We start from the raw sequence: 21281 nt of genomic DNA on the forward strand, positions 1-21281 counted from the left end.
TTTTTGTCCCTGAAATGGCATCCAATTCCACAATTATTACAAGCCTGTTCTAATTGTCTGCTGGAAAAACTGGTCCCCAGAGGAAGGCAACCATAGTAAGTGCTTGGGTTGATATTTTATATGAAACCTCCACAGCAGTTTTAAGCACCAATGCAGTATAGCAACAGCTGGTTATGGGATGGCAGTGGCAAACACATGAAAGCACTGTAATCCTCAAGCGCAGCCTTCCCTCACCTGCTCTCCAGGTGTCAGGACTATAGCTCCCATCAGCTCTAGGCAGCAAAGCCATGGTTAGGGAATATTGGGAGTTATAGTTCAATACTTTGGAACAGCACCAGGTGAGAGAAGGCTGATCTAATGTCACCATTTAAATAAGGTGTGTGCCAAATAGTGGATTTGAAATTAGTTATTATTTGTTATTATTACTATTCCAAATGTATTATCAAACACCAATTTAAACACCATAAAATAATGTATGTATAAACTTATGTATAAACTAAAAAACATCAAACCTATAGAGGGCAGCAAAAAAAAACACAACCCAATTGATCTATTGGGTTCAGTAAAAAAAAAAAAGCTTGGGAAAATAAAAAAGGACTTCACCTGTTGTAGGAAAACTATCAGAGTGGGTGCCAGAGGAACTTTTCTGGGGAGAGCATTCCAAAACCAGGGCACAATTATTGAAAAGGTCCTGAAAATATCCCCATATGTCCGGGGTAAACACATAGTATACTAACCAATCATTTAATTTTATGATGCGCAGGTGTGTGTGTGTGTGTGTGTGTGTGTGAGAGAGAGAGAGAGAGAGAGAGAGAGAGAGAGAGAGAGAGAGAGAAAGAAAGAAAGAAATGTTGTGTGTACTACTACTAATACCAAAATAACAATAACAAAGCACTGTTAAGCAGTTAACTTACTTCGTATAGCACTTGGAAACCATAATTCTGGAGAATTCAGATTTAAACATTGGAGACTGAAACACCAGACAGCAATTGTAACTATTACACCAAAGCAGCAGCATTCTCTTTAATATTAAAAACAAGGAAAATCCTGCCCAAACCTACATCATTTAAACATATGTACAATTTTCTTTTTTAAAAAAGAATATTACAACTTTTAAAGGAAAATATAGTGTATTTTTTTCTATATGATACAAAAGACATGCATCTTTAAAACCATTTATTTGCAAAAGAACAAGAATTACAAATATTAGAATGCTTGCTGGTTAGACAGCAATACTTTATTTAACCAAGTTGCTTTAAGAGATTGGAGGGGGATAAGACCTTTTTATAATGAAGACCAGTATCCCTTAACCTGGTACCCTTCAGAAGTTGACTCCATCAGCTTTAGCCAGTATGACCAATGTTTTGGGATTATGGAAATTGTAATCCAGCAACATACAGAGGGCACCAGGTTGAGAAATGCTTCAGTTCCATAGGCAGGACATATGCCATCAAGAAAGTTGTTTAAAAAAAACTTGTCAAAGCTGAAGTTGTTTCCCAGCACTGGCTCCTTATGTTGAAGTAAGGAAGACAGATATCAGTGGGACATACTTCCAATTTTGTGCTTGGACTTACATACCTGCTAGTGCCATGCATAACATGGATAGCTGTGGTATAATAATATATCGCTGCATCAGTTCTTGCCATTTTAAAATAGTCAGAAGCCCTTCTAATAAGTCAGAGACTTTGAGGATGAACAAAAGGAGAACATCTAACCTATCACAAGCCAAAATTGTGCATTTTCTTTCTGCTTTAACATAATCTGCATCTTACCACGAGGACACATGTCAGATGCCAAACTACTGATGACAGACATGAAGAATTTGTCTGTGGCAGTAATATATTCTGATCATGAATTTTGTATATGAGAAATATTCAGGGAAAATATGCTAAACACTAAAAGCATGAGATTGAATGTGGAGTTTAGACTTCTACTTGCTTATTTGGTTCCAAAGCTCTGTGAAGACATGAGGAGTAGAAACATTGAGAAGCTAGCATTCTAAAGTTTTTAAACAAGATGCTGTAAGTCTCATGAAAGTGCTTTGTGAGCCATTAAAAAGTCCCACAAATTTATTGTGCTTAATGAATTTGAAATGGCAGTGACAGCTTAAGTGGATACCAAGTAGGAAGGCACATTATTATCCATCAGTACATGCAAAAACAAGATTTTCTTAGGTTTCCTGGCCAGAAGTCACTAGTCAGAATCTAATATGATAGTGGGCACTGAATGAGCACGTGGCTCAGAGAAACTTGGCCACTTTTCTATGCTTTGCAAGGTTCATAATTACACACCTATGATTGAGGGAAAACTCACAATCCCCCTAAAATATAAAGGCAATATATAACTTTTATAAATAAAATACAATAAAAAGGAAAAACACTTAAAACAGTGTCACACAATATAAATAAAGCAGTCCTTGATGAGATCCTACTACAACAGATTACAAACTCTTTCCCAGCCTCCGAGTATGACTTTCTCAGTTCCACATCGAAAGGCTCATGTTACCTGCCTGGACTCTTTTGAATTGAAGTGGCCTCGTATGACAGAGAAGGTGCCAGAATCCCTTAAATTCCCACATCAAAGGTACTCTGACATTCTTGCTTTTTGAAAAGGCATATATAATAATTGTCTCCAAACCAGCTGGGACTTTGCTTCCACCAGGTCACATTCGTTTACTAGTTGTCACTCCCCCTCTAAGGCTTTGAAAAGTAATTTCTCGGAAGTCTCCAGCCGTTAGTTTAGTTTGGAGATGAGCAGCAGAGATGTTCTGTGGGCCTAATTATAAGTTGAATCTTGTTCTAATTTCCTACAAAGAAAGGGGTCCTTGCACAGTAACCCAAATAAGCACTGCAAATTCTCATTAGGGAGCCTTATTTATAAAATTATATAATATACATAATATATTATATAAAATAATCGCACACTATATACACACACAGCATTTGACAATTGCTGCAACAGATATAAAAATACAAAGCTTGTCTTTATCGCGCGCGCGCACACACACACTCACAAAACACACAAATGTTACTCAGTATGGTACATTGCACCTATGAGCATCTCTGCTCTTCTGTAAGGGGCTTGCAATTACTATTCAGTATATTTGGCCTTTCCTCTATTCCCCCCCCCTCACCCTTTCTTCAAACGGGGCGTTTCTAGTTCCTGGATCTAGCTAGGAAAATGAATTCATATTGCCGCGGGGCAACTGCAACTATAGTGTTACGTGCCTCCAATTCGTGGAGCTGTTTTACAAGTGTAAGTTTGTTTTATTTGTGCTGGTTAAAACTGGGAGAAGGTGGAAATATGCAGCTAGCCTTGTGACGTCCACACTGTGCCCTCAGCTATTTCTGAAGCACAGGCACCTTTCTTAAAGATACATATACAGGTGTTGTACAACTTGGCTGCAAGTCTGACACAACCATTGAATAGTGTTGGGCGCTGTGGGGTGAAGCAGCTATTTTGTACTCCAAAAGAAGTGAAACAAGGGTGTTAAACATTCTGCATCACCCCCAACCCTGACTGCCCTGCTTTTACACCTATTATCCAAGTTCCATGAAGATACACAGAATCATCATGATAATCTTTGGGAAGCTTCCCCCCCCCCCCAATATTTTATTCAAGTTGGCAACCCTGGGAAGGTGTAAGGCAAAGGACTTGAGTCTGAAGCTGGTGCCTAAACCAAACGAACAAAATGTTCTAGAGGCCTTACATTCTAAGCTTGATTGTGTAATGCTCCAGTGTATTTATAAAGCAGCCAAAGCAGAACCCTTTTCTGGACCAACTTCTGGCAAAGGGTGAGTTTGTACGACCTATTTCATAGAATGTGTTGCTAAACTTAACTACCAACAACTAGCACTTTTGTCCCCAAACCTCTCTCAATACTGCTCCATCTTGTGAAAGTGACTAGTTATAAAAGGTTCTAACTGCGGATTAACCAGGACAACTATTCTCAACTTCCTCCATTCTGGCCATTTCCCTCCTGGTGTTTACCTCTCTATTTCCTTAATGTGGACCGTGTATGAACTTATTTACCCTTAAAGCAAACGCCAGAAACACAAATTTGAGGGGGGGGGGGAGATAGGAGGGAGCCATTTTCAATCCAGAACAATTTTGATTGCTTTCCTAAATCACTGACATCAAATTCTCCCCTTGTTTTTTTTTAACCCAAGCATCCTACAAAGCCTTTCAAAAAAGCTCACCTAACCCAAGTAGAAAATGTGCCCTGTACATTCTCCTTGATGCACAGGACACATAACAGGAACATGAGGAAACAAATCAAAACACTTTAGAATGGCAACAAGGGGCACCGGTGCAAAATACCCATGCTCAACTCTTCCACCCAGCAGTAAGGGTTACATATGTGTCTGCCAACCATTAATTGTTGCCCATGTTGTGCCTTTCACTATCTGGAACGAGTATGGCAAGAACTCCACACCTCAACTACTACATTCACTTAAATGAGCCTCTCTTCAGTCCTGCCATTTTCCAACAAGTGTTCGCTAGCACTGACTGAGAACCAGACTTCCATTGCAAGTTCCATGTTTTTCCACATTAGGGTGTTTAGAGTTAGGTGGCAACAGTTCATTAATATGCTGTAACAATTTAAATTTCCATAGCCAAAAGTTCATTCTGTTTTCATTTGCACTGAACCATCCCGTGGAGTTATATCACCAAATTGTAAATTATAAACTGAAGATCAGCTTGGATCTGAACCAATCCAATAAGCACTTCTCCTAAATGTTTGCACTAAAGTGAAGCTGTATTCTTCCAATGTCCATGGAAAACATTTTAGTATGTTTCCTGTAATGACAACATACCTTCAGATAGTCACAATGGTGTCGTGCTGGGAAGGATGGGAAGGAATTTCTCAAGACATAAATAAAATGAAAAGGCAAAAGGCTTTCTTAAAAACATACATTCATAGGACACTACACCAAAAAATAAATAGCATCTTTTATAATTAACATCCTGTTGTAAGTCTCTTTCAGCGACTCTGCTGTGCAGTTACTGGCTTTAAGTGGGGAGGGGAAGGAGGTCAGTTCCTTAAGTCTCTTGTACTTGGAGCTGTCGAAGACTCCCCAAACTGTCCAATGTAACGCCATTTGAAATCCCTTCTGTCTTTTCATTGCAGTCTTTTGAAAGAGGCTGGAGAATCAGGGGGCTCCAGCTCAACATGTGATCTGATGTTTCCAAATGTGCACTGTGATCTGCAAATTAAAAACACAGCTATTATCGTCTAGTTGTCTATTAGCAACTTCAACAACCATCCAATTTATCAAGAGGCTTCATACAAGCTCCAACAGGCTGGGAAACAAGACTACTATTTGATGAATCATCAACATTCCTCCCTCCCCCGCTGTCCTGCAGCTCTTCTATCCTAAGTAGCTAGTTTGATTAATCTTAGTTGCTGAAACACAAGATCACAGCCGAAGGTGGTCTTGGCAGAGATTTAAATAAATTAGCACAGTGTTTAAAACTATTTAGTCACCACAAATAATCCAAGGAGAGTACTGGATGAAATCCATTTTTAAAAAAGAAAAAGAAGCCCGCAGTTTAAGCACCACAGCACCAAATTCCATAACATGCACAGGGAACCACAAGAAGCTTAAGTATTTAATCTCAGTCTAAGTTTGGTTTCTGTGCTAAATTGTTCTGATTATAAATAAAAAGCAACTGCCTCGGAGGCAGCTATATATTTCCACAATTCCCAAAATGCTGGCGTACCTTCTATACAATCTGTACTGAGTGGATTCACATTTTCTTGGTCACAGGAGTCCCGAGGAGATGGGGGATCCACTTTCTCCTTGCCGTCTTCCTCTGCCTCAGCGTTGCACCCGGGGGTTGTGGACGCTAAGCACATCGCAACCATCATATGATTCAACGGTTTCATTTCTAAACTGTCCTGCTGATAAGGTGCTACAATGGGCATCACAGCTGCAGGGTTGCTTCCCAAAGTGCCACTGGTTTTAGTGAAGCACCTAGAAAAATTCAAACACGTTCATGGAAAATGGCTCACTATAAAGTATACTGTAAATCACTTTGTGATGTACCTTATAGAGTGATTCATAAATGAAATAAACAATGTTTCATTACCCAGTTGTACAAAATAGAGAGTTTTTTTATTTTTTTTAAAAAAGACAGCTCCCACTAAGTGCTCTCTTACACATTTTTAATTGGGGTATTTTTTTGAAAATATAAGAAAAAGAACTTCAATATCAATTTGCTCTTGCAATTGGTAACTCAACCTCTGTTAAAGTGCTGCTGATAGAGTGATTACATTCAATATTGGATTCTTCAGCATTGTAAACTTAGAAAGTGAGAACATGCTTTCTAAGCCTTCCCAGAAAGAATCTTTGATAATTCTCTCTCATTCTGGATTGTGAAAGACTAGTCAAGCAGGGAAGGAAGTCAATTCCTTATAGCGGAATCTACTTAGCCTTTGAACAACAAAAAAGGCATCTTACAGCTAAAATCCTTTGTAGACATGCCCAGAGCTAATCCAAAGTGTTGGGAAACTGCCAGTGCTATAAATGTTTGCAGCTGGAGAACTAGCTTCTAAGGACACTGAGGTGGTTATCAACTTGCTTTTTCAACTTTCAAGATATATGCTAACAAGTACTTAACTATATTATTTGTAACTAAACAAATGAGAAACCAAAGCACACCCATATCTATTTAAGACAGGCATATGAACTGAAAATCTGGGACACAAAACATGTGAGCAATTAAGAATATTCTCCAAAACTATGATAGAAGTAGCAAAAATATTTTGACACTGCAGTTCATCCTCTCACATATATACATGTTTACAGTGATTTAAATTAAACCTTTTCTTGTTACAGGGTTTATTATGAGAACTTGAAATAAAACATAGAAAGTATTCTTCCACCAAGTAGAGGAACTACTGGCATAAACATTCTTTGAATTCATTCACTTTTCATTGACTATGGTTTGCTAGCTCTCCATAATTATCTCCTAGGAAGAAGATGCTTAACATGAAGCTCTGTCTTAAATTATTCCTTGGCAACCACACCACTTATTCACAATGGCTGTCAAAATACATCCTAAAGCTACATAATATTTAGCTTTACAGACAGAAAGCTTATTATGTGGAACTTTCTTTAGCCACAGAAGCAGAATCATAATTAGAAATGCTTTGTTATTTATACTGTGCCAACGACGTGCTTTGCACTTTACAGAAGCAACCAAAAAGTCACCCTGCTGCAAGTAGCTTACAATCTAACTTTCGTCATGATGAGAGACAACAGAGCTAGGAGAAGGGGATTAATGTGAGCAGATGGAAATACACAGAGACTGTGTTTTGGCTTGTGATCAAGATTAAGAAGTTAGGGCACAGGATTCATAGAAGAGGTGGATTCGGAGGAGGAATGTGAATGGAGAGAGATAAAATTCATTTCGCAAATGGAACACTCATATGGACAAATACAACACAAGCTGCAAGATTCTTATTTGCAGGATATTTAAAATGTGTCTCAAGTTAACAAGCCATCCTCTTAATTTTTTAAAAAACTTTCAGGCTCCCTTAACCTTGTACAAGTGGAAGAGTGTCTAGACAATGTAGCACAGAGTAGCATATATCTTTCTGCGCCGTGTGAGAACCTACGGACTTGAACAAATGGATATTCAAGACCTTAGCAGGAGTGCTATTGCCCTTTCTCCATATCTATATTTTCTGCCAAGACAAGGAACTGAGCTGCTGCTTGCACACGTTACCAGCCAGGGTCTGTCTATGTCTTCCAGCACTGCTGGATTATTCCATGAAGTTCCTGTGGCATAACTTTCCCATGACTATTTCACAATCCCCCAGGAAGGTCGTAGCCCACATCTTGAGACCATGAGAGTTACCCCAAATATACATTTGCATCTCCTACATTTACCAACTAGAGGATTATTTATTCCATTCTATACCCCATTAGGATGCCTAAGCACTGTCATTTTCAGCTGAGACACAGCACAACTCTACCAAGTTAAAAAAAACCTGATGCTGCATTTACACAATTTACATACAGAAGTCACTTTACGTCTGAGCTTCAAAAGCCAGCCAGAACAGGGAAGGTTATGTCTGTCGCAGAATGAGGCAGTAAAATGGACTGCATCACATCAGACTACAGGTGGAAAGATGTTTTCGAATGCTCGGCTAAAACCTCCCCTCATTACAACTAAGGGTTCTATTCCTGGCAAGGCTTTTAAACCAATATGGGGATCATATAACAATGATACCTATAGTCTCAAGTTTCTATCTTCTTAGAGGCCATGCTCCGCATCTCACCGCCATCATAGGTCCACCAGGATACTGCATACTTGGCTGCAGTGTCTAGACTCTGGAACGGTCTTTGGGAGAGTCAACTGGTCCTTTCTTTAATGCCATTTATGTGAATTGAAAAGACTTTGTTCTGCCACATTTTTAGCTTGATTTGAGTAATTCAAACCTGTTGCTGTATATTTTTAACAGTTCTATTATTGGTAAATTGTTATGTTTTGATTTACAGCTGTGAGATGCCTTGTGGGTTAGGAGTTTTTATAAATTCTGCTGCACGTGTAAACCTAGCCTAAAAATACTTCTGGAAGGTATCCAGGCTGAGACCTCAATGGAAATCTAGAAGGGAGTTCCACATCTGTAAGGCAACAACTAAGAACCTCTGATTAGGAGCCTCTGCTCTTCCAATAGTATAGACAAAGTGCTGGTTTCCAAATGTATATTTAAATGCGCATATCAAAACAATTGCAACCTCAGCCCTACCTGAGCAATCGGATCCTTCCCATATCCTATTGCAAGAATCAAAGAGATTCCCAAAAAGAATCACAAATGCAGACAGCAGAGGCAAATGCTGATGAGCACACTGTGGTCTAACCATAATCGTGAAATTAACTCTCCTGGTGTATTTTTAACAGAAGACCTGTAAAATCCAACTTTTGATAGTCAGCATAGATCTACTACTACATTTTTGTCTGATTCTATTTGAAAGGATAGTACACTTGCTTTACAATTTGCAACACAGAATGGCTTGAATGCTGGGAGATAACTTTTTCTTTTAAAAAAACATTATTCACTTTGTGCATCTAAAGTAATAAACTCATAAATACGTGACCGACTCAAAACACAGGCAACTATAAGTAGAGATTGTGCAATCCTGGGATCATAGTTACATCAGTCTTTGATTAGAGAAGACTGGGATGACTGCACCACACTCAATACTAAGAAAAACTGACACCACAAAACTGCTACACAGTTCTACGGTACAATCATCTATTTTAGAAGCTGTGCTTACTTAAGTTGACAGCAAAGGAATTAAGAATGGCTCCTGACTAAGCCATTTAATTTCCGCTTGTTTTACACTGAAGGGCAAGAAACTGGCTATATTCTGGAATGAACAAACTTAAAAATGTTTGCATGAGGGTTTTCCCCTTACTCCACAAGCCACTAAGCTCAAAATATACAGCCGACACAAGGAGTGCTTTTTATCATCTGTAAAAGAGAACTATTACCCCAGGTGTATTTAAAACAGTCTGACCAGGAAAACATTAGCATTGATCCACAAATGTTGAGTTTGTTTGATCTAAGGGCCCAGAAGGGTCAGCTGTGTGCAAAATAAGACCAAATTAACCCTGGTAATCAACCAGGGCATTCCACGTGTCCCCTGCAGACAGACAGTGGTTTCTCGCTGACTACGGTGTGCAATGTTTGCTAATGGAAAGTTGCAAAAATCAAGGGTAAGACTAAAGAGATGTTGACTGAACCTCCCTCCCACAAGATGTGACTTCCCACTCCTGCCACCATGGAAGCCAGAGAGTCACTCTTGAAATTTGATAGTCTCACTAGAGAAGCCTCTGGTGCACCTAAGGGAGTTGCAGTTGAAATGAGAAAGCCAAAGAATTCAGGTGCATGTGCAGAGATGTCTGGCAGCATACATGGCGCTCTGATTCGCCAACTAGTTATTGCTGTGGTCATTTAAGAAACTTGGGGGGCAGGGATTGGCACCTTTTACAAAAGAGTAAAGTGGAAATATCTAACAATGATATTACCTCTGCTTGATTATCTTTATTACTAGTTCTATCCAATCACCCAGTTTCTCTTGATGTGCACATGCAGTTAGCTTCTTTTCGAATAATGAAATTGTCTGTTGCAGCATGAAACTTTCAGCCTAAAAATGATGAGCTTGTAACAGCTGTTCTTTCCTGTCATTGTGCTTCCTAAGAGCATTTTTCTGTGTGGATGGATGGCTTTTGTGGCAACTAGATACTATAACATTTGAAGATGGAACTGTTTTCAGGACTGCAAAAGCAGCCAAATGTATCCAGTGCTAAGCAGTGAGCCACACCCAACCTTGTGGCTGGTTCTTGGACAGCTTCATTTCTCCTGTTGACTCTTATAAACGTTATGTGAAATGACATATTTTTGCATCTGTGGAAACTGGAAATTCTCTTGCTTGATGCTACATTTTTTGGGTGTGGTGTTTAGCCTGCCATTGATCTGAAGCCTCAGGAGAAGGGTTCAGAGATACTTCACGGCAAAATGCAGATCCTGTATTTTTGGAGGTACTCAGCTCATTACCTAACTGCATGCCCCATCCTCACTACAAGGATAAGAGGTCTGTTAAAACACCTTCCACACTTCAAAATTGTCAATCCAGTACTCCCATTTTGCAACTGGAACATACAAATTGAGCAGATAATCTGCATTTCTTGTGTTTGTTCTGTTTTGCTGTACAGAGCTTAGGGACTTTTGCCTTATTTTGGGGCCTCTTCATAGTAATAATTCAATATAAAAGGAAGAATACAGAGTGTATCTGCTGGTCTATCATATACCAATGCAATATCATAGACGGAACAAGAAAGATGTTCCAGTTGGGAAAAGACTGGAAGGTGCTGGTAGATGGGGAAGATAAAAGAGAAGGGATGGCAAAAGAACTATGCCTCTTGGAAGCTTAGCTTACAAACTAAGCTACGAGGATCCAGAGAGAAGCTCCTCTGGGTGATGATATTCATCCCTTGTTTGGGATGTTTGAGACACCCATGTTGAAATCACAGTGGTATGATAACCACAATAAACCTAGAAGATTTGCAAGCTCACCCATTCATTTGCAATGGCAAGGTAACAGAACACAAGATTAGATTATTTTTATCCTGAGGCAGCATCACCAGCTGCTATGATACCTGTTTCTGGACTCAAAGTATTCGAGAAATCCCAGGAAGCTGCTGTTAAAGTGCCAACATCTTAGGATGCACATTTCCATAAAATGTAACAGCTTTTATAAATAAATCTTGCATAGTCTTTATGTGAAAATCAGGGATAAATAGCAACCTCCACTTGAAAGCCCCTAAAATGCATAAGTGTAGAAAGCAACTGGAGCAGACTCAATCCCAAAGCTCACTTTATTCTCTCTCCCCTGGTTTACTACCTGTTATTGTTCCGACAGTTCCGGCAGTTCGCGCATTCTGAAGGGTCTGTCTGAGGCATAGCTGTGTATACACCACCACCCTAGATAAATTGGGGGTTTGGGGTGGGGAGAGAATAACAAATCAGAATAAACTCAAGCCCTTAAGCATGCCATCTGTCACAATTAACAACAACAACAGATTCTATTCTAATTTGTAATGAAGTTTGGCATTCATCAAAAAGACAGAGCTCACAGTATTGCAAAATTTGTTTTGCAAAGCCTAACTTTCAGCATGTATGCTACAGCAAAAACTAACAGCTGTAGCTTGCCCATGTATGTTGTAATTTCCTTGGCTCTATTTTCAGCCGGTAGTGCCCAACTCAAATTTGACAAAACTGAAAATGCTTCACACACAGATGAGACATGAAAGTAACTTCCTTTCCACTACAGACTTTTGTCTGCTTGTGGAGACAAGATATACATGTGGCTAGTATGATGAATACATCTGACTGATTTTCTTGGAATTAATCTGATTAGATCAGCTTGCTTCACCAAACTCAGTTTTGAAATGTTCTTTATTTTCACAGATGCAATAATTCACCAGCCAAGAGTGATTTGGGGTTGGGGGGGTGAGAGGGATTTTGAATTGTTGGTTTTGGCTGCAGAATTTTACAAATAAAAATGCTAAGATTAACACATACCTCACTGCTGAATGAAAGGGAGATGCAGGTTTGAGGAATATTTGAAAATGAGGTAGTACAGGTGGCAATAAAAATCCTTATTTAACTACTCAAGACTGTGAAAGACCATTTTACATCCAAGACTCAAACTCTACTGAACAAATCTTTCTGTCCAATATTTGACTATGAAGACATCCAAAGCAAAACTGCTCCTGTGCTCTAGTTCTAAGTTGCCACATTTGCTCAATGCAATAAATTTGCTCACCAGTAAATCATAAGAACCATAGTTCTGTGTGTGGGTCAGAGGGCTTTAAAAGAACGTACTATATAGCCACACAAAATTCCAATTTCATGCTCCAATTTAGCCCTGGTGTGTTGTTTCAAGATGAAGAGGACAAATTAGAATATTATAGGCAGATTCTCACTTTGATATTATGGATGGGGCAAGTACAACAGACACATGGCTCTCATTAAGTGGAAGAGTGTCTCTCTATAAATGTCAGTATGCAGCCCTTTGAAATAAACAAAACCAGTGAATAAGAAAAGAAAAGGTCTTTGCTTTGGATTATTTTATAGGCATGCATGCTGAACTACAGATTTCATATTTAGTTTAAGAGGTACTACAGTGGACACTCGGGTTGTGAACGTGATCCGTGCGGGAGGCACGTTCGCAACCCGCAGCGCCGCATCTGCGCATGAGGGGGTCGCGCTTCGGCACTTATGTGCATGCACAAAGTGCAATTTAGTGCTTCTGTGAATGCACCGAAACCCAGAAGTAACCCGTTCCGGTACTTAAGGGTTTGGCGCGGTGTGCAACCCGAAAAGGCGCAACCTGAAGCGTCTGTAACCTGAGGTATGACTATATTTTTATTCAGAATGTAAATATCAAAGTGAGAATCAGGCCTTAGACAAGCATCTAAAAGAAAACTGGTTAACACCTGTTTTAGGTTTGTGTCCCTGGAATACCCCTATATAGACAATAGACAATTGTTCTGTTTAGGTTCACATAGTCTGGATATATCCACCACTTACAGAATGCTTATAGAATCATGTTTTGATACTTGTAAAATCAGTGTTTGGGTTGGCTTTTAAAAAGAATGAGAACTTATGAGTTTAAGAGTGCTGCAAAAAGAAATAAGAGAAGGCAAGGTTATCTGAAGTGGCAACTCTTGCTTGAGCAGCAATCTGTTTCTCCCTAAAACGAAGCACTTGTGTTCAGTTACCAAAAACAAACACTAGTCCTATATTCCCCAAAAACCTTAGAAGTGTACTTACTCAAAAATATTCAAACAGTTTTGAGCAGGACCAATGTTAAAAAAAAGATTAGCTATTTAGATAATTCCTTGGGGAAACAAATGCATATTTTTTTCATAATACAGGGGCCTAATCACAATCATTCTTAATAATTTCAACCCAAGTCTCAAACATTCAGAATGCAGATAGACTTATGCTGTGTCAGAGCAGGACCAGGAGGAGCGATTTTTTGATTTATTAACCTAAAGTTTTGGCACACTGTAGTGTAATAAAGAGCACTGCTTAAAAGTTAAACCTGAAATGGGGCTGTAGTAACAGCCTGGTCATAAAGCTAAAGGTTCTGGCACAATTAATGGAAGAATGTGAGAAGTCTCCAATAAGATCACAAAAATCTCCAAGCAATGTAAGTGAGTGGAAGGGTATCCAATGTGTAACTGCCATTATTACTATGACGTAGAATTAAACTGAGAATGCCTGAGGAATAATTCCACCCAAGCACCTTCATCAAAGTTAGGCTGACAGTCTTCAAGAACAAAAAAACAAAACAAAACAGACTAGTACATGGGAAATTACACTTATGCAAGTTACCTCTATCTATCTATATGCTGGTTCACACATAAAAAATCACCATTGATGACATGCACATATATAATATAAAAACAGATCACTAAAGGCACAACTTTCTTCAACCAAGTCTAACGCAAAACTTTTCAGTGGCGTTTGTTCACCCCATCAGGTTCACACATGCATGCATAACATCTTTATTCTGAAAAACTTGGCAGAGTCACAAGAAAAGATGAGAATTGAAAGACAGCATATTTGCTATGCTTGATCTTTTAGCCAACCTTTTCGAGCCTCTCTATAATCACCAGGTTAGCAAAACATTAATATTGGGTGTTAAAAATGCTGTTTAAAAATGAAGATTCTAACCCCTAACAGTGCAGTAAAAGCTCTATGAGGCAATTCCAGCAAGTTAAGCTTCACAAAGCATGCCATGTTATGGAATTTTCAACATATTTTTGTTAAGTGCTGAATGCTTTCCATTTCCTAAGACTTCATTTCGTATTACGTTCAAGAAACAGGCCTCCAACATCTAGGGGTTACTTACATTTCCGAGGTGGTGGGTGTGTTCATATTCCATGTGTGCTCTGGACAGGGAGTTAGTGTGCCTTGGATAAACAACAGTTCCTCCATTTACAGCACCGTTCATGATTCCATTCGTTCCATTAGGAACCTTGTGATGGAGGTGAAGGCAACCATTATTATGGTTTCCATTACTGATAAAGTTTCCATGTATGCTGCCATTGATACGACTTGTGCCTGGTAATGTCGTGTACTCAACCATTTGCCCATTGATATCAGCACGTTGGTAAAGGTAACCAGGAGGGTCATACTCTGAAAGAGTGAGGATTGGGAGAAAATGCTTAACACTTCAATTCTTACACATGTTTTTTATCTGAAAAGGTTACAGATGAAAACGTTTTATAGCTGGCTGTTCACGGTAGAGTTTACACCCCTAGCACTACAATGCCTTAAGCCCTTTACAAATTATAAAACATGTTACAATCTGACGAACAGAGTTTAGATAGCAGGTGACCACCATTGATAATTAAGGGGCTAACACAGATTACATGTTTTGCATATTTACCACTGTCTGGGGAATCTGACAGCTTTTGTGGCATAAACACACTTATTTTATTGCACCAGCACTATTCTTAACAATGCAATATAGATTGTTCTGTCAGATCTACAGTTATAAGAGCCAAGTAAAATTGCTATTATTATTATATTTATTTATATCCCACATTTCCCCCAGACCAAGACACAATTGCTATACCTTATGAACATTTAGAACACCAAAAATGTAGGAACAGGAAGCATCTCCCTTTGCCAGCAGAAGATTTCAAAGAAGACTGTAACTATGTAAGTTGGCCATTAACTATATCTACCAATATCCTCTGAAAGTGAAAATATAAAGTTCTCCTAGAATACATTTCTATTGCTAAATTGGAATGGAAAGTGAAGGCACGGAGTTAGGCTCTAATCTCTATGTTTCATAAGAAGAATAAAGCACTTTTTCAAATTTGTTCCCCTCCGTTATTCAGTGGTGATCATAACAGCAACTTAAATTCACAATAAATGTTGTGGTGTTAGGTTACTTAGCAACAATATTGTTTCATTAGGTTTGGTCCAGCAGAGGACATGAAGAATATCAGAATTAACCTACTCTGCATGGCAATTTGCTGGCGATTCTTCCACAAGCACATAGCAATGAAGGCTATCAGAATAAGCACCATCACTCCAAGGACACAGCCCACAATCAGGTATAACATGTCACTGCTTCGGACAGGACCATTTGGTTGACCAGCATTACTCCCAACTCCACGATCATGAGAATTTGGTGGTGTGCTAAGGTCCTTCACTGGGTATTCTGATGCTCCAGGTGTGCGCTTCACTAATGTGGAGGGAGGAGAGTATAAGATAAAGCACACATTTAAAATAGCAAGTCTACAGAAGTGTTATTAATTCTATAAGTCAATCAAGAGCTGCAACTACTGCAATTCAAAATGGCATAAAATATGATGGTAGAACATTTTTGATCATAAGTTACTTGATAATATATATTTGTTTTGGAATTTGTTTACCCTCAAGTCCACACGTGCCACTGCTTTAGCTTCTTTCACACTTTCACACATAGGAATAATGAACATTACCAGAATGTAAAGGGCATGTAAAGTAGTTGACAAAAAAAGATAATGGGCCCATTTTTGTTGTCAAATATCAATGCTTATGGATGGTTTGAAATGAAAACACACCGATATATTCTGGGACAGGTGTGCGTAAAATTTATTAAAGATCCTTCTTCTACCCTTACTAGTATCCCAAAATTTTATATTTTAAAACTGATCATAGTTTCAAACATAAGTTTGCTTTAAAAGAAATAAATTATTTATTGAACAAGGGTATTGGGTAGCTGATGATAAATCCTATGTGTCTTTCTGAACTCAGAAACTGAAGCCGTCTTTTTGTTTACAGCAATAACAAGCAAGAGCATTAGCTTGAGATAAAGTATGGGGAGATAGCACAGTTTTATGCATTGAATGAGAAGCTCTCTCAAGCACTGAGGTTTGGTTTTGATGGTAGCATGTGATTTCTAAAAGCCCATATTGGATTACATATAGTGTGCTGAAATGGAATATTTATTTTCATGAAGTCAAGAAACTAACTAAAACATCTGAAATATTGTGGAAAATATTTGAAAAGAAATGAATTCTTACATAAGTATGAAGATTAAAGGTAAAGGTAAAGGTACCCCTGACCGTTAGGTCCAGTTGCGGACGACTCTGGGGTTGCGCGCTCATCTCGCTCTATAGGCCTAGGGAACCGGCGTTTGTCCGCAGACAGCTTCCGGGTCATGTGGCCAGCATAACTAAGCTGCTTCTGGCGAACCAGAGCAGCGCATGGAAACGCCATTTACCTTCCTGCCGGAGCGGTACCTATTTATCTACTTGCACGTTGACGTGCTTCCGAACTGCTAGTTGGGGGGGGGGGGAGCTGGAACCGAACAATGGGAGCTTACCCCATTGCAGGGATTCGAACCACTGACCTTCTGATCGGCAAGCCCTAGGCTCTGTGGTTTGGACCACAGTGCCACCCGGGTCCCAAGTATGTAGATTAGGGAACAGCAAATATATGGCTATTGGCTTAGTGACAGAAGAAAAATAACAGCTCTTTCTCACCTTTGGTCTCACAGATCATCACATTGCTGTAGTCACTTTCACCTCCTTCATTGTAGCACTGCATTTTAATATCATAAGATGTTTCAGGTTGCAGGTGACTTATCAAGTGCCACTGCTTTGTGCCTAGAAAGAAAAACATATAGACATGTAGCATGTTTGTTTCACAATTTGGAAAATATAAACTGAGCTAAAAAAATGTAGGAACTGTCCTTACAATTTGAGGACAACAGGTAAAAAATAAATGACCCATTGCAATTAAGAGCAAAGATAGCAGGCCAAAATCAGTCTTACATACACAAATATGCATATAAGAAGAATGTAATTTACTATTAATAAAATGTCTACAACCTTCCTGAACATGTTTGTCTCAAAGATGGAATGTAGCATCTATTTAACATAAAACCCTAAGGGCAAAGTCTGAATCAAACATGTAAATAAAACTGCAATAAGAAATATTTGGCAGAAAGTGGTTGTTTTAAACTTTGGAAGTTGGCCAATACACAGCAGTATGCATGGACAGCCATGGATCACAACATGATATGATCATAGAATGTCTTTCTTAAAGAGACTCATCTAGCCCCATTGTTGATGACCTTCCACCATGCTATTAAGATCTGACTTAAAAAATAAATAAAAATAAAGAATGCAATAGGAGCCTGGTAGAAAGAGACACTGTACTTTTGACTGTAGGTCTTGCTGTTGATACAACCAATCACAATATGATACAAAGAGTAGCATGAATCACCTCCACCTTTGTTATAGCTTAAGCAAGACTAACACCATCTTGTTGCAGGCTGACACCATAATCATGTATTCTCATTGTAATCATGCTGACATGCAAGCTTAAGAGAGGAACAGAGAAAAAGCAAACCATAAGAGGGTGTGTAAAGGGAAGTTTTAGGAGCATGCTAGGCCATGACATTTAAATGGAATAAACAGAAAAATGCCTAGCTAGCTGAAATGTGGAAGCATCTGTCTATGCAGTTAAGCTGGCGCTATCACACGCAAGACTGTATTACTGGGAGTCTTGCATGTCTAACCTATATGTATAAAAACTGTGCAAACAGACATAAGGATTCAGCCTCTGATCACTTTTCTGATCGCCTGCTGTTACCCTTCCTGCTCAAGTAAGAAATAAAATTTGCTTTTAGAGAATTATTGAGTGTCACTTGTTGTTTTGATAGTGAGTAAAGGACTCAGCTGTGCAACAGACCTTAGGTGGGGTTTTCCCACAGCACTTTCCACCATGCTCTTAAGACTTGACTTTTTAAAAATAAAGCATGTGATAGGAGCCTGGTAGAAAGGGAAACTGTACTTTTGTCCGTAGGTCTTCTGTTGATACAACAAATCATATGATAAAAGGAGTAACATTTTGCTAGCCACCTTAGGGTGCGTGTGTCTTTTTAAAGGCAGAAAAGTGAAGACATCACAAAAAGACTTGAAGCCACTCAATTCTATACTTAAGTCTAAGAACGTACTCCAGAGAACCTGAGGAAAGCGTAAGTAGTTTACTAACAGCATGACTAGCACAAGCTGCAGACAATTTTTATGTACTATGAAAATATATGAAGTAAGAAGGCCTTTGATATTCAGCATTGGAAATTCTAATCCAAACAAGTTCATTTAAGAGAATGATTTTACTGTGTCTGGCTGAAAGTCAATTTTTCGTTTAGACACCACCTGGTGTTTTCTCCGTACTCATAAATCACTTTCAGTCTGTATGCTCACTCTTATGACAGGTTTTAATAAATAGGAACCCACTATATTATAATTAAGATGGTTTAGATACGCCTAATGCTTCTTAAATGTCGACATCGTGGTCTATTTCTGCTGGAACTACTTCCACCTAGAACACAGACAGATCTATAAGCTACAGCCTTCACAGGGAAGAATAGTATCAAGATGCTACTGTATTTCAACAGCACCCAAGTAGGGGTGCTATCTACACAATAACCTATTGCTCTTCTTAGAAAGGTGGAAGTAAAGCAGGATCGTTTCAGTTGGTGCTTCCCCTGATCTCCACATACAGTCCGACAAAGGTGAAAATGGGCCTTTATGTGCCCAGAAGCTTCGGCACCACCTGAAACACTGATCAATCACGGATCTCAACTGCATGGAAGGCTCCAGACATGTACACACACAGATACCTAATTCCCACCTTTGTGTCAATGCATAGAGCTTGAGTCAGCCAGTGTAATTCTGCTTCCCCTCAAAATCACACTCCAGGTGTGAATCACATGCATATACAACTATTGTCCCTACTGAAAGACTGAACCGACAAGAGAACAGCACTGTTGTACAATACAGCCTGCCAATATCTGAAAGTCTGTGCGTTTAACTGCTTTGTTGAAGAGCCTTAGAGGTGACTGTTTCAAACAAATCATAGTTCATTTATGTTTGCAGCTTATATCCTCAAAAATGAATACAGGCTGAAGCAGCAGACTAGCTTTTCCCCAGGAACTCAGTTTTCCAAATCTTTCTAAGCTCCATCTTCTCATTACACCTCAAGCATCCTTTTAGTAATTACATCAAGCTTTAGATTTTCCCTTCAAACGTTTACTAGAACTGGAATCAGTACAGTTTTTTTTAACTCTGTTCCCATATATTGAAGCAAGGAAAATATAAGCAACTGTTATCTGAATGCACTTTGAGTTTTTGACACTATCTCCATGAACCAAGTATGGAATGCAAAATTTCAGCACAGGAGACAACAGAAGGTTTGGTGGTGCTTTTGTTGAACAAGCAGAAAGACAGAAAACTACTGACTACGTAATGAAGAACCAAATGCAAACATCAGGAACTTTAAAAATAAAATCAAGCTAGCATGTGGCAACATATACAGAAAAGGCATCAAAGTTTTGAGACAATCTCAGCAAGACAAGACTGATCATGAAATGAAACCTTGGGCTACTAATGGAGTCACAACCATTGCAAAAACTTTACTACTGTTTGGAACTGAAAATCCTTTGTCGAAATTTACTTATGAAAGGTACAAAAAAGAAAAAGAAAAATACAATGCAGCTGCAGTGATCCAAAAGGCATGCACAAGAGATTCCTCTCTCTCTATTTTCCTACATAACTGAGGCTAATTTGAATATTTAAATCAATAAGTAGTTGTGGCTATATAATGTAGTAAAGGAGAGTTTGATGTATAACATTTCTACCACTGTGCAAATTTCTGTTCAAGCTTTGGCACAGCAGAGCAGCTGCTAGTGGTTTCAGGCTTCCATTAAGATTTCAGAATGCATAAACCTGAAAATCAGGAACAAGCAAATTTCACAGCACAGCGGAGCTCACTTAAACATTTATAAACACAAATTCTGTGTACCAGAAAGGCTACAAGTGAAACACTGAACTTCTTCCAAGGTAATAGCTTAACCTCTCAGTTAACTACACTCATTACATAGGTGTTTAGCAGCCCTGTAGCATTGTAGAGCAATATTAATAGAGTAATAGATTCAAGAATGGCAACTTGTGGCAGCCACAGCCATTCTATGCAATTGTGAGAACAGGTTTAATCTTACATAAAATAATTTTTAAGAGCTCATAGATGCACTAACAGGTGTTATCAGGGGAATTCTGTAGTTGTCAGTGCTCAACCAAATGCCTGTTCCTGCGTTAACGAATGTAATTGGTTTATATACTTTCCCACTGTACAGCTCATAAAATTAAGACTTACAAATGGACCAAAATCCATCCAAATAAAATCAGCTGCTTATATATTGAGACTAAATCTGAGAAGCCAGTTCTTTTCCAGCTTCAAGCACGTTAAGAGATTTAACACTTGAATTAAATAAAAGAACAATTGAAGTATAGAAAATTTTGCAGCTTATCTCAAATTTGTAACCTAAAAGTTAACAACATGGCATCTTTATAGTAATGGGACACTGAATTCAAAAACTGAAGGATCTTTCATTCACATGAACAATTTCCACACAATCCTGTTAGACCATAATGAGATTTATGGATCAAGTGCAAAATTTATTATGAGAACTAATACCCCACAAATATAGTCCCCACTGCAATTTCTGTGACAAGGGTTCAATATCTGGCAGATAGTGACACAGGGAGGAAGAGATATTTGTTACAAACAACTATTAACCATTAGTTTGGTGTGGCTGCAACAGAAGCAAATGCAATTCTGGAGTGTACTAGTGAAAGTTCCTCTAGCAGAGAAGCTACTGACCACCTGGTGCAAGACACTGAAT

At 38.8% G+C, this 21281-nt stretch overlaps 1 protein-coding gene across 5 annotated transcripts in view; it reads right to left on the reverse strand.

Moving 5' to 3' along the window:
- Window positions 1–989: 989 nt before the first annotated feature.
- Window positions 990–21281, reverse strand: part of CDON (cell adhesion associated, oncogene regulated) — a 119006-nt gene continuing 98714 nt past the window's right edge. For 4 of the 5 annotated variants that reach the window (XM_083480362.1, XM_083480360.1, XM_083480363.1 and 1 more), the window contains 6 exons: window positions 17074–17196; window positions 15561–15788; window positions 14442–14728; window positions 11421–11500; window positions 5725–5978; window positions 990–5207 (listed from right to left, as the gene is read on the reverse strand). In XM_083480362.1, the coding sequence (XP_083336488.1) occupies window positions 5044–5207; window positions 5725–5978; window positions 11421–11500; window positions 14442–14728; window positions 15561–15788; window positions 17074–17196 (1136 nt within the window). In that variant the 3' untranslated portion in view covers window positions 990–5043. The remainder of the gene's footprint in view (window positions 5208–5724; window positions 5979–11420; window positions 11501–14441; window positions 14729–15560; window positions 15789–17073; window positions 17197–21281) is intronic. The other variant, XR_014520205.1, reaches the window with a different exon arrangement.

This window comes from Podarcis liolepis (genome assembly GCF_965112155.1).
Source record: "Podarcis liolepis genome assembly, chromosome: 16".
NCBI classification, from domain to species: domain Eukaryota; kingdom Metazoa; phylum Chordata; class Lepidosauria; order Squamata; family Lacertidae; genus Podarcis; species Podarcis liolepis.